Here is a 13,917-nt window from a genome sequence, read left to right as displayed (position 1 = left end):
ACCTGTAGTGTTACACTTTCAGCCCCAATATACATGACATACTTTCTCAAATTCCCGGGGCCTGGCAGTCACCCTGCTGAATCCCGAAGTCGGTGGCTTCATCTCAAAATCGGTGGATCGGTAGTTTGACCTAAAAGTCGGTGATCTACCGATTTTTTCTGTAGGGTTGGCAGGTATGCTTGAGAGCCTTTTAAACTGAAAAATCACAAATTTTGGGCATGTATGTAATGAACGTTTTTCAGTATGGATTAAAAGGTGTTTAACGCGAAAAAAAAATTCAATAAAAGTTCCCAAACCTGTGGAAAAATGCCAGGTTTTTTTTTCCACTTTCATTATTTTGACGAGCGCCTGATTTCACCACGCTGCCTCACAATTAGAGTAAATCATTCAAGGAAATTATTGCATACACACTCTTTTTTACTAATAAAAAGGGAAAAAATTGAAACTCACGTATGACAAAAGCGCTTTAATTAAAAAACAAAACAAGTTACAGTGGAATTCTGATAAAGTCAACACCCCGGACAGAAAAAAAGGGGATGACTTTGAGCAAGGTTGACTTTATCCATTGTACTACTGCCATTAAAAATTGAAGATGACAGCTACAAAATGACAAAGTACCTCGTAATAAACAAGATGTAATCTCAATTTCAGGGAGTATAATTCTGAAGTTGTCACCAAAACAAGAGAATGAAAGAACAAAGTACATATATGTAATTGGTGGTGTGTACACCACTTGCTCAGGCGAAATACCTCTTCTAGAATGAATTCACCTCAGGATTTAGCCCCAAATTGTTGACTTCACGAAAGGTTAATACTCAAGTGGTAGACTGTATCAGAAAATCAGAAACACAATTACTTCAACTTAAACAAAGAAGGTAAGAAACGGGACTACAGTGAGGTGTTGACTGTAAGCAAGTTGACTTTATCAGGATTCCACTGTATCTATGTTATTACTGATCATTTATGGTGACAAAAAAGTGAAATTAGTTATCATCAACAAATGCAGAGTTCATCATTATGTCGAAAATATTTTTTCCCCCTCACAAAAGTATAATATTACATTAGCTAAAGACCCCCCTTCCCCCCCCCTTACACTTTTCTTACAGGAACCAAAGACCCGCCCCCCCTCCCCAGGCGTAAGATTATATTTGAACGGCCCCTTTTATAGAGAAAACTCTCCATGTCTTTTAAAGAAACTGAACAAGGGGCAAAAACTTTACCTTCGATTTTCTCAAAACAGCATTTTTCGGGACAGGCCCCTTGTGCTAAAAAAGTGACCAAATAGAAACCATGTATCAGTATCAGTACCATTGCTGGCGATAAAGAAGACAAAACAGATTAGTTTTAGTTTTAGTAAGTGTGTTACGGCACTTACAACAGAATAAGGTCATAAGTGCCGAAGATTAGAGGTGTTACAAGAGAGTAACAAACACAAAAAAAAAAGGAGGAAAGATAAAGATGGTAGATGTTTGATAGGAAAGAAGAAGCAAACCACACAAAGGCACCCGTCAACCACCCACTGTGATTTGATGGCTTCAACTTCATGGCAAAAAGGAAAGCCAAGAAAAAGATGGATCAACGAAGTCAAAGAGACCCTCCAAAGGAACAGCATGATGATCAAAACACCTAGCATAAATCCAACAATTGACCTCCCCTCCACACCTTGTGGCATAAGAGGACAGAAAAAGTGAAAGTAAGTACTGGAGGGTAACATACAAAGAATAGGAGAGATATTATAAGGACAATAGAAGTTTAACAGGAAAGAAGGCACAAACCACACCAGAGCACCCACCGACCACTCAGGCTGAGTTTTTTTTTTCTCTTGGGGTGGGGGTGGGTTATTAAAAAAACATTCCCTTCTGAGTTCCCAACTGAAGTTGGTTTGCAGGCTTAGGACTGCCGTAGGCCCATTAAAATGTTTTTTTGTCTTTGTTGGAGAGAGGTTTCCACAACTAGATGGCTTGATAGGACCCCAGTAGAAGCTGTGAGCTGTATGAGTTGGAGAGGGGTTCCCATAACTAGATGGTAGGGGTTCCCATAACTAGATGGTACTCAGTACTGAGCTGGACGATAAGTTCAAGAGAGTCCCCGGGCCCGCGTCTCCCAGCTATCTCCTGTCCTCATAGATGTCGCCACTATTGTTGATAGAAGTTTAAAATCGTTGTCTGTTAAGTTGTCCATCAGCTCATCACCATTACATCTTCCATGGCTGTCAAGTGCTCAAGTCAGTGACGTGCTGGGGTCACAACAGTCGACATTTCTATTGCAGGTACAGATGAAGTGCACTTTAAAACAAAAAACATTTCTTGAGTCAACTCCGCTCTGTCCGAGGAATCATTTTCATTTTCCTTGTCATCAGCATTGTCCTTTGTTGTTAAATCTGTGAGTGTAAGCAAGTCTGTTGCTGGATGATCCCTGTCTACTGGATTGTTGTCATGTGTCAAGGAAACAAGGACAAAATGAAGTCTCCAGAACCGCGGTAGATCACATTACATACCGAAAGTAGCAAATAAACCATTATAGAATAGTATAGTAAATACACACAGATAAAAACGTGTATTTTCGCTTCATTTATAGTAAGTCAGACAAATATTGCAAATAAACCAACGTAATTTTTTGTCAGTTACAATAAGCTGCGCATAACTGATGGGAATGGACTTCAATTTATCTCCAAAAATACACTGATTTGGGTAAATCCACTTTGGGTTCAAGAATAGATTATGAAAAAAATATATTGAAGGGCTCCAATTTTATCTGAGCACTTGGCAAGTGTGCAGTGGGCATTGCTGAAGTCACAGAGCTGGAATTATCTTGACACCAAACTTGCCTGGCTTGTCTGGGCAGTACACTGGGTAGCTGAGACTTGAGACTGCCACTCCACGCCAACACGCCTTTGTCGACAGACATGTTGATGGTGGGGGTAGACGTTGGCGGTGAAAGTTTCCGCAAGTTTGTTGAGGAAGGGACAGATCTAAAGGAGGAGGGGGTTGCTGCCTTCCTCTCCCCTGTGAACAAAGTTGTCGATGTCAGTGACATGGAGGACAGTCAGGACAGTTTTTTTTATCTGTACCTTATCATGTCGTTGTATAGGTTTTTAAAAGTCCATACCAACACTATCAGGCTATTTAAGTGGCGGAACCCCTAAATTTTAAAGTCCGTCTTCGATAGGACAAAGACATGTGGGTTGAGAGCTTTGAAAACTCCACAAACCCCCAGAGTTCATGAAGGCCCAGCCCGGTACTTGAACCAGGGCCATCTACTTTGTCCACAATGATACCAACAGAACCAATCAGATGGCTCCAATTCTATCTGTGTACCCGGCAGCTGTGTATCTGACTTTGTCACTTTGTGCAGAGATTTGTGCCTCTGTTATAAACCTGTAACCGTGGTTTTATGCACCCCGCATAATTTAGCAAAATTTGATCATTTTTTTGCATAAAATTTCCGATTATTTTCCTTCATCATTCTTTGTAAAAAATTAACAGAATCGCTTAATTTCACATTTTTGGGCTCAGTTTGCATAATTTCAGAATTTTTCTTTCATAAAACGACGGGGGAACGGATAAACAAAGAATCTATGCCAGTTGCAGATTGCCAATTTTATCACACCACTTGGCAGGTCTGGTACCTTGATACTCATGCACAAGTTGTGGTACGGAATAGCCAATACAAAAGTATTTATAAGACAAATAATACATAAATAAATTTTTTAAAAACAAAAATCAATTATTTGACTTTGTTAATTTTTTTCTAGTACAGGCTTATAGTCTCTAGCACCACAAGAAAGTCTCATTTATGACCAGGTTTGAAGATAGCAGAGCACAGGGCTGTGTCAGCTAGAATACAAAGTCAAAAAAACTTAGATCAAAAGATATATACTAACAAGAAATACATACTTGCATTAAAAAAAAACAACCCCAAGCTATCTCATCAGTGTGTACAAAGGGAAATAACTCATTGGGATATCGTCCTTCACCTAGTCATGTTAGAGTCATTTCCCTTGCTATTGGGCAGTCAGGGGAATTAAACAGAGGACAGCATGAAAAACCTGTAGTGTTACACTTTCAGCCCCAATATACATGACATAAAAGATTAAACTAGTTGTGGAAGTAGTCAAAACTTACATTTAACAATTTACTTACAAGAAATACATACATACATTAACCCTTCCAGCCCCAGCCATTTTTGTGCACTCCCTTATCCCAGTCCCAGCCAATTAAGCAGTATTTCAGAGAAAAAGGCATGCATTCTAAAAAGTGATGTAGTATCTTTGTAATGAGGGTTTAGATAATAACATATAACAATGTTTAATGGTAAATGTACAAATATGAAAATTAAAGTTTAATTAGGTTCGCGTTTTCCGAAAATGCGCAAATTTGGTACCCCCCAAAACAGTATATATGCTCTTGGGACCGTGGGAGGTGCAAGTGCTGCTGAAAATATACGCCCATGGGGCTGGAAGGGTTAAAAAACACAAGAAGTTCAAGTTCGGACTTTCATTCAATACACCAACAAACTACATCCAACAGCCCACATTTAGCACTTGCCTATAGACTCTCCATTCATCCTTCACACTGGTGAGTGTAGTACTGTGTTGGCCACCCAGCTCAAACCTCTCCACACAGTCTGCTCCTGTTTCAGCAGGACAGGTGTCTTGTGGTTTGAACAGGGTGTTCACCCTTGCGCCACGATGAGGCCCAGTACTTCCAACTTCTGCAAGGGAGGGGATGGGGAAGGGGAACTGTGGCAGTCTCTGCAGGAAATCCAGCTCAGGCCAGTCTTGGCTTAGGTCTGCTGAGTGGCCACGTCTTCCGGCTTCATGACGGGCTCTCCAGTGACTCGTGCTCTCTTGCCGGTCCAACGTGTCTCTCCGTCCTCTGGTGGAATGCCTGTTTTCAGGTGGACGTTTTACACAGTGAAAAGATCTATGAAATCAATCACAACAAAAAAAACTTCTAAGGTGCCAAATGTTAAACAAAACTAACAACGGCAAAGGCAACCTAGAGTCTGAAGGCAAATTTTGTTCACTTAAATTGTCCCAAACTGGAGTTTCTTTTCGTAGAATCTTGCTTCCGAAGAAGTTTGACACTGAATTATTTCTGCATCTCAACTTGGACAAAGTTCTGCATTTTAAAACATAGCACACAAAATATAGCAACACTCAAACTGTTCCAAGTTCCAAGATCTATTCAACATAGCAAACAGATCTGCACTGTTTCAAAAACAAACTGTGTAACCTTCCATCCTGTACATATCTGAATCTCTTTATAAACTTGACGAAACAGTGTTGTAAGACGGCCAAAAAGTGCAAGGCATGAAACTGACGTGGAGGAAAACGATGACAAAGATCACTACGCTGTCTTAAACCTTCAGCTTTGTGCTGAGACTGAGGTCTCTACTCTGTGCTCTCAGATGTTTTTCCTTCGAGTCGTCTGAACGCTGCACCGGCTCTAGCAACCGTTACTGATCTCTGTGTCTGTATTGGCTGTTTGAGACAGTCTGCTCCTAAGGCAAAGGTAGGTGAAATTTTCTACTGCACTTGACTCTCTCTGACATGAAAAAATATGAGACCGGACTAGGTACACTTTTATGCAAATACGAAGCTCTCCGAGAGGTGGTTACAACACTATTTTCATCTCTTTTGGTATTTAATGCAAGTCCAAAGTTACCACAGCTGCTGGAGAAACAGGTAAGCTGACGTTGGCAAAGAGGCGTTCTCTTGCTCAGAGCAGTTGTAGGCAAACAGAAGATACCTGATGATAATTTTGAGTACTTTGCCAACAGGCGCAGCTATGAGATGACTGAGCATGAAATAAGCAAACAACTGTTGAAATGAAGCTTGTCTACTTTACTGGTCGCTGCCAATCATTGAAGCAAAATAATTTTTTAATCTATAATTTTGTCCCGTGCCCGTTCCTAGCATAGATCTAGAATCTATTATTATAAGAACGCCATCATGAATAATAATCAGTACAACCAGGGGAAGAAAGTTAGTAGGTACACAGTACTAAGAACAAAATAACAGTAAACACAACGCAAACAACACCTTACAAAAGCTAGACAGCACAAAATCGCAAACACACAGAACTCAAACTACGACAGTACCATAATATTATTGTCAGCTTAAAGTATTTTATATCCTAACATCCTCTGCTCCCAAAGAGTCACGAGGCGGGCACTTTCCCACATTCCCACTCCCTAGTGGAGCAAACCAAATTTAGTTAATCGTCACCAGACAAAAAAATAGGCCGAAATATGTGCGCTCAGTCTCATCTACTGGTGACTATGTTAATGGGGATCTACTCTAGGGGCATGGGCCTTGGAAAACAACAACACACACATATATATACATTTGTCTCTACACTATGGCCAGCCAAGTAAACCGAAAATCCCAATCATCAAACCTTTACACAAAATTTTAAACTGCTATCATTTAAAACGAAAAAGATGGGCCCACTACCATACCCCTTCTTACCGAATACAGGCATTCTGGATTCCCTTGCCTTCCAAAACTGAAACCCAATATGAAAGGTCAAAGGTCAGTTCCCCCTTGACCCCTGAACTCTCATATTTGATAACAATTGGACTTTCAGCCACAACAGCCCACACCCTTAAAATAGTTCTACCTTTTTCATATCAACTACTCAAAAAAATATAAAATATTCAATTTCATATATGTAGCTCGTGGATGTGTTCCACCAACTCCCCTCAGCTCCTTCAAAAATTGCCCTGCCCAAAAACTGAGCTGTCGCTATCGTTGTTACCTGGCTTTCTGAGACTACCGTCTTCGACTTCTCCGACTATGAGGGATTGAGCGTCATTTCCCCTTTGACACCCAACCCCTCATACCCGGTTTCCTCTTCAGACTGAATAGCCCCACCACCCCATGCCTTTCAAAGCACAAGCCCCACAAACAACTTTATAAATTAAATCGAAAACAAAAAACAACACAACTCCCAGTTGTTAAATCTATCTCAGCTCTCCTCATTATCAATGGAAGGACTTTCGTAATGAGCGACCATCTCAACAAACAATAAAGAAGAGACCAACCTCAAACCCTACTCCTACCCCAGCCCACTATTCTTAGTATTCTACTCTGTCTCATACTTGTGGTCGCTCGTTATGGGGATATAATATCCTCCATTTTATCAATTCCTACAGCTGTCTTATTCTCCCTCCTCTTCCCCTAAAAATATTAATTGTCTTTTCCCCTTGCTACAACTAATAAAACTAATGATCAGCGATGACATACACCGACTTGACTGGCTATATATTATATATATAATATATATATATATATATATGACAACAGACAAACAAAGGGTCGGTGTTAGTGGGTTGTAAAGAAGGTGAAACCTATTATTGAGACTGGCGCACTTCCTACCACAAATTACTGGTTGTACTATGGCGTCTTACCTTATCTAATAAATTATAAACTCTAAACATTTAACTATTTTAAGACGATGAACACATTAACAACACACTCATCCATACATTGACTTTTTATATCTACAACATAAAAACAAAGAAAAAAATGTCTGCAGGTTCCAATCCAAGTCATGGACAAGCCAATTCCCTGAGAGAGAGAGAGAGAGAGAGAGAGAGAGAGAGAGAGAGAGAGAGAGAGAGAGAGAGAGAGAGAGAGAGAGAGATCCCCACAAAACCTAGTAAAGTGAACAGAGTCTGACTCTACGTGGGCAAAAACCAAAAATACAAAAATCCTAAAACCATACACACATCGATAGAATAATAGAATACAACTTAAACAACGCACGGACCCCGACAAACACACACTTGCCACACATACAATACAGTACAGAAGTCCATCACTCAGACTCAGCGATCTAAATCACTTAGCCACCATCTAGATCTAGTCCTATCCCCTCATCGGTTTCCTCCACATTACGTCATATAAAGCTATCACCTCCCCACACCTTGGTCCAGTAGCCCACCTCACTTCTCTCCTAGCCACCCGCCCCAACCAGTCCCTGTACCATTCTGGCCCTCCAGCCAAAGGAGCACTGACAATAGGCTCACCTTCACTAGAGATATCTACCTCAAACAACAGCCGCTCTCCTTCAACATTCAAACCGACTAAGAAATCATCACGTCTCACCTCAAATCCCAAGAACATGTGCGGTCCTTCCAGGCCATAGAACTGACCTTCCACCAAGTCAATACACTCTATTACTGATTCATCTGGGAGAAGTGACGCAAAATTCCCCATGTCGGCGGCAAGGACAAAGAGAAGGCAGGACTCTTCTACTTCAGTACAGGAACGAATCGATCTCTGGAAGACAAAGATACTAAAGATCGACGTGAAATCTTCAGAAAAGCGACTCGACAGCCACACAATTGTTCTGGATAACTTGCAAATCGTCTCGAACTAAATGCAGTGAGTCAACACACTTCAAACAGAAGACAGCTTTTGCAACTCGCTACACTGAGCAAAATGGCGAACAATATGGCGACTGACTGACTGACTTGGACAACATCCGCTCAAAGATTTTTCCAACAATTCCTTAGTAGCCTAAAATAAACCGGAAGTTTATAGAATGGAGAATAGCGGATGTACCTCATGAAAGAGGCAAAAAGCATTGTTCACTAAATAATGTCCATCACACAAATCAAATGCGCAAAAATAAATTTAGATCTGTCTTTTTAAAGTTTTTTAAAGTGTTTTACGGCACTCGCAACACAATAAGGTCATATAAATGCCGAAGATTAGAGGTGTTACAAGAAAGTAATAAACACAAGAAAGGAGGGGAGATAAAGACGATAGATGTTTGATAGGAAAGAAGAAGCAAACCACACTAGAGCACCCGCCAACCACCCACTTAAATCTGTTTGGTTTTTGTTTTTTTAAATAAAGTTGAGTCAACTACATGTATACAGATCTATTTACCTAACATTATTATTTTCCTCATTAATTATAGTATAGGCTATGCTATTATGTTCAAAATCATAGATCTATACAATCATGTAGGCTAGGCCTACTCTACCCTGTCCTGTATGGTTGGTGTAGGCCTACCGAGTCAAAACACCAACCTCTATAATACTGTCCCCGGGGTTTTTTTTATGCACCCCGCATAATTTAGCAAAATTTGATCATTTTTGGGGGGCATAATTTCTGATTATTTTCCTTTATCATTCTTTGTTTTAAAAAACAACAACAGAATCGCATAATTTCATATTTTTGGGGCTCAGTTTGCATAATTTCAGAATGTTTCTTGCATAAAGAATAAAACGACAGGGAGAGATAATAATATTCACTAGGACAAGGTCATGTACCACAATGATCAGACTTACAGATCTAGAAACTGCAGTTCAGAAACAAGGGTTCTGAAGAATGACGTAACTGTTCTAGAAGCGGCAGCAGCCTTTCGTTTGAGGATTTGCAAGAGTTTTACGGCACTTCTAACACAAATATAGGTCATTTATAAGTGCCAAAGATTAAAGGTAGTGCTAGAGAATGACATACACAGTAATGAATGAAGGAGGAGAGACAAGACAAAAATCGATAGATGTTTGATAGGAAGGAAGGATCCGACAAAGCACACCGGAGCACCCGCCAACCAGTGACCACCCACAACCTTTTGTACGAGCTTTCAGTACAGTCGAACCTTGTTTAAGGAACACCTATCAAAAACATTCACCCGTGCAAACAACCACTTTCTGTCCCCGTAGGATTATGCGATTTTTTGTGCGGCCGCGATTTTTCGCGTAATTCTGCACATTTGCATAATTTTGAATTCCCCGCGTTTTTTCATGTTTTTTCCCCCCCCCCCCCCCTTTTTTTAAAACAAAACAATTAATTTTATTAATTAACGCCTCGCCATGTGACTAAAGGGAAATAATCACCGTAATAAGTCTTATTTAAGTGAAAAGTTAGTTATTTCCCTTGGTAGAAGATCTTGGTTATGGTTTGGGATTTTGTTCCTTGAGCATGTTCAATTTTTCAATCCATCAAAAGTTGTTGTTCTCATGTCTGCTGATGCTTCATGTTTGACAGGTGTTCCTGGTTTTAGTAATGTGCCAGCATCAGAGGTCCAGATGTCCTTTTTAAAATTTTTTTTTTTACATTTTTCTTTCCCAGTCTAGATCTACAACTGAAAGTTACAGAGATTATATATTTTAGTTGTTTTTTTGTTTTTTTTACAGATGTGTATTGTTTTCTTTCCAAATACACTACAAATTACTGATACTGATATGTTCTGTTTTAAATTTTTTTGTAGGCTACTTAAAACATAAAAGTCTTGAAAATATGTGTTGAAAAAGTGCAAAACATGTCGCGAAAGGTGTTACGGTAACTTGCATAATTTGGCTTTTTTTGGCATTATTTGGCCATCTAAATTCGCATAATTCTACGGGGACAGCACTTTCCACTCCACCCCTCTTGCGTCTTTTTCTGTACAATAATACCATTCCATGTGTAATGACACTGTCCAAGACTTGAGCCGGATTGAATAATCTGTAGTCTACGCTTTTCTCCTACCTGCCCTTCCCATTTTGTGAACATCTGTGGGAATACTTTCCTTTTGAAACACGCTTTGAAACAGAGGCTCGCTGAAGTAAGAGATCAGAATATGCTCACCCAGCACACTCGTCAACAAAGGATGGTAACACTAATACTTGACAAAGAGAGATAGGGGGGGGGAAGAGAGAGAGAGAGAGAGAGAGAGAGAGAGAGAGAGAGAGAGAGAGAGAGAAAGAGACTGAGAGAGAGAGACAGACAGAGAGGAGAGAAAATTGGAGGTTTGTGAGGGGGGGGTGGGGGTGATTAAAAAGATGACAAAAAGCCATAAAGGTGGCCTGTGATATCTAGTAAAACAATCAAGAAAAGAGACACAATCTAAGTGAATTCCCTTTATTTTCTTCTCGTTCAAGACAAACATGATGTACTTCGTCTGTTATGGAAGAGAAATAGAGAAAGATTCCGTCATCTACGCCAAGCGTCGAAGTCAAGCATTCTCCTTGTATTGACACTGGCAGGCCTGGTGTGTGTCTCATTTTATAGATGCCATGTCGGAGAGGACTAATTTAACTTTTTATTTCTTCCCAATTAATTTGTGCCCCAAGTCCCATATGGGGTCTGGACAGTGACAGGAGATGCATCCGTTGCTGTCTCTCTTCCTCTTTCTCCCCGCACAGACACAGTCCAAGTTTAGAAAACGTCGGCAGATAGTACCACGAGCTGGGGGACATAATTTTTTTAAAAAGTTTTAATCAGAATTTTACGGCACTTGTAACGCAACTACATGTAGGTCATATTATAAAGAAAAGATGGAGATATAAGGAGGATAGAGGTTTGATAAGAAACACCACACCAGAGCACCCGCCAACCACACACATTTACCAATAGAAACCTAGAAAACAGATCCTTAGCGAAACACAATAAATAAAAATGATAAAAATACTACTACATTGTACTACTACTATAATAATAATAATGATAAAATAATGATAAGTAAATAAATTAATTAATTAATAATGATAATAATAATAACAATAATAATAATATTAATAATAATATTACATGAATAAATGGTAACAATAAATATTATTGCTCCGGTAGGAATAGTATATTATTATTAACAATAGATTCAGTAATATATATATAGCTCTATCCCATGCAAGTGATATAGAAATTTTTGTCGATGCTAAGTTAATAGCGAATAAACCTTACACTTACACACATACACACACACACACACACACACACACACACACACACACACACACACACACAAGAAACAAACAATTTGGATATGCACAAGAAAACTAGTTTAACTATATTATAATAGAGCATTGCATGATAGTCTAAGCCTGAAGCTCTAGCTTGTGGTGGTAAAGGCATGTAGGCAGCCACATCCACATTATAACGAGTAAATGTTACTGGAATTTGTCATTGATGCATGGACTGAAGTCTCCCTCCCCTGACACAGAGATAAGAATGGCAACGAGGAGAAGAACCTTCATCTTCATGTCTCTTTCAAGTCTCACAAGGTGCTCAGGAAAAGATCTGTTTCAAGTCTCACAAGGTGCTCAGGAAAAGATCTGTTTTATCTCGCCAACACTTGCCATTTAAATACGTTGGTACGTCCAGGTTTTTGCTTTGTCTGGCATCTGCGTTTGTCGCGGCCGCGACCTGCGAATCGTGACCGCGATTTTTCGCGGCCGCGACCTGCGAATCGTGACAGCGATTTTTGGCATTTTTGGGTCCGCGATTTGTGTATTTTTAAAAAAAAAGAAAAAGAAAGCACACACCGTCGGGGAATAAAAACAAACCAGGGGAAAATGGGGAATAAAAAAACTCTAAAACCCGAACCTCTTTACTTTTAACTTTTAGAAAGAAAGTTTATTTTCACTTTCGCTTCACTTCGTCTCTTACTCACTCGTTGACATTGAGTTGATTTATTTTCATGTGAAGAATATAAGTACTTTGCATAGCCTACTATTTACATTGCTGGTTCTCTTTCATTTTCCTCTATGTTGTGTTTTAATTTGTTGGTGTGTTAATTGTTTTCTTGTCATTGTTCTGATGTGTTGTTTTCAATTTTTGTGTTTATACATACAAGCGTAGTCATTTAATTTGGTACATGTATAATGTATAGTTCTTACCTTTTTTAAATACATGTATGTGGTATGTTAGAGCGTGTCTCCACCAAAACCGAATACAGTGGAGTCCACTTATAACGAGAAGTCTGTTATAATAAAGACACAATTCTAAAACCCCGTTTTTTTCTCCTCTTTACCTTTGTAAATAAAATACTGTTATTAGAGGTACCACAAGCGAAAATGTTTTTGAACAATATTGACGTTTAAACCTCATGGGTTCAAATCTACTCTATGAAACAAGAACATTAAAAAAAAGAATTATCAAAATCCATCAATAAACAATCGAGATATAATGGTATTTCAAAGTTTTATTTTTTAAACGAAACCTTTTCAACTGCGACTTTCACCCATGTTTGAGGTGTTATAAAATACAAAGTGCATGATCAAATCAATGAAAACTTTGTTTTTCCCAGAGCTGTCAACACAAATATTGATATCTCTAAATCAAAGCATGTTAGAATGACTGGTTTCCAAGATATAGGCCTTCAAAAATTGAAAAAAAATGCTAAAATTTGTCATTAAGAGCTCAGAACCCTATTTTAACCTCTTCCAAATTAGTCAAAATTGCCCCCTCATTAGTGAAAATCACACAATCATTACAAATACATGCATAGACTTGGCTGAATTTTTTTCAGACCTCTCTGACCATAAGTAACTTTTCTGGACTCCTCTGAAGTGGGCTTCGGTGCAAAAAACGCCTCTTGGAAAAAAATTAGGGGAACTCTGGTACATCCTCGGGCAAAAAGCATCACAACAAGTGAACAAATTAAGCTACAGGGCTAAATCATACATCAAATTAAAGCTCAATGCAAGGTCTACGGGGCCAAATAAAAATTGTTTACTAAAACCTCTCATAACACTCCATAATAGGGCCCTAATGCCCAAAAAACCTGCCATTATTGGGTGAAAATTATAACGTCTGCCGACTGGAAAAAAATTCATATAAAATCAACAAATTGTGCTACAAGGTTGCACTATATATCAAATTAAAGCTCTTTTCAGGCTCTGTACAGTGAATTAGTTTATAGAAAGAAAAAAACCTTCCAAACATTTCAGATATGGACAATAATGTGAAAAAAGTCATCAATATTGGTTCCGAAAATAAAGATTTCTGCTCAGGGGGTTTAAAAATTGGAATTATATCAACATACTGTTCTCTACCGAGGTTCATCTTGTATAATATAGATCTAGTTCTTAGATTTATTTATCATTTTAGCTGAGAAAGAAACCAGTGGCTGGGGAAATACAATGTATCATCGTGTGTCCAGTAAGTGGATGGGAAGAAAGAGGGGGGGGGGA

The 13,917-nt window shown here is 39.1% G+C and overlaps 1 protein-coding gene across 2 annotated transcripts in view; it reads right to left on the bottom strand.

Moving 5' to 3' along the window:
* Nucleotides 1-8,343, bottom strand: part of LOC101855834 — an 18,808-nt gene extending 10,465 nt beyond the window's left edge. The window contains exons 1-3 of one of the 2 annotated variants that reach the window (XR_004858319.1): nucleotides 8,117-8,343; nucleotides 4,548-4,889; nucleotides 2,828-3,005 (exon numbers count right to left, since the gene is read on the bottom strand). Coding sequence is in view for 1 of the 2 variants with exons in the window: in XM_035968631.1 (XP_035824524.1) it covers nucleotides 2,972-3,005; nucleotides 4,548-4,889; nucleotides 8,117-8,154 (414 nt within the window). In the remaining variant the exon portion in view is untranslated. The remainder of the gene's footprint in view (nucleotides 1-2,827; nucleotides 3,006-4,547; nucleotides 4,890-8,116) is intronic. The other variant, XM_035968631.1, reaches the window with a different exon arrangement.
* Between the last annotated feature and the right edge of the window lie 5,574 nt (nucleotides 8,344-13,917).

Source organism: Aplysia californica, unplaced genomic scaffold (assembly GCF_000002075.1).
Source record: "Aplysia californica isolate F4 #8 unplaced genomic scaffold, AplCal3.0 scaffold00004, whole genome shotgun sequence".
Lineage (NCBI taxonomy): Eukaryota > Metazoa > Mollusca > Gastropoda > Aplysiida > Aplysiidae > Aplysia > Aplysia californica.
The sequence above is the reverse complement of the archived record's forward strand: the minus strand, read 5'-3'. Positions and strand labels throughout refer to the sequence as shown.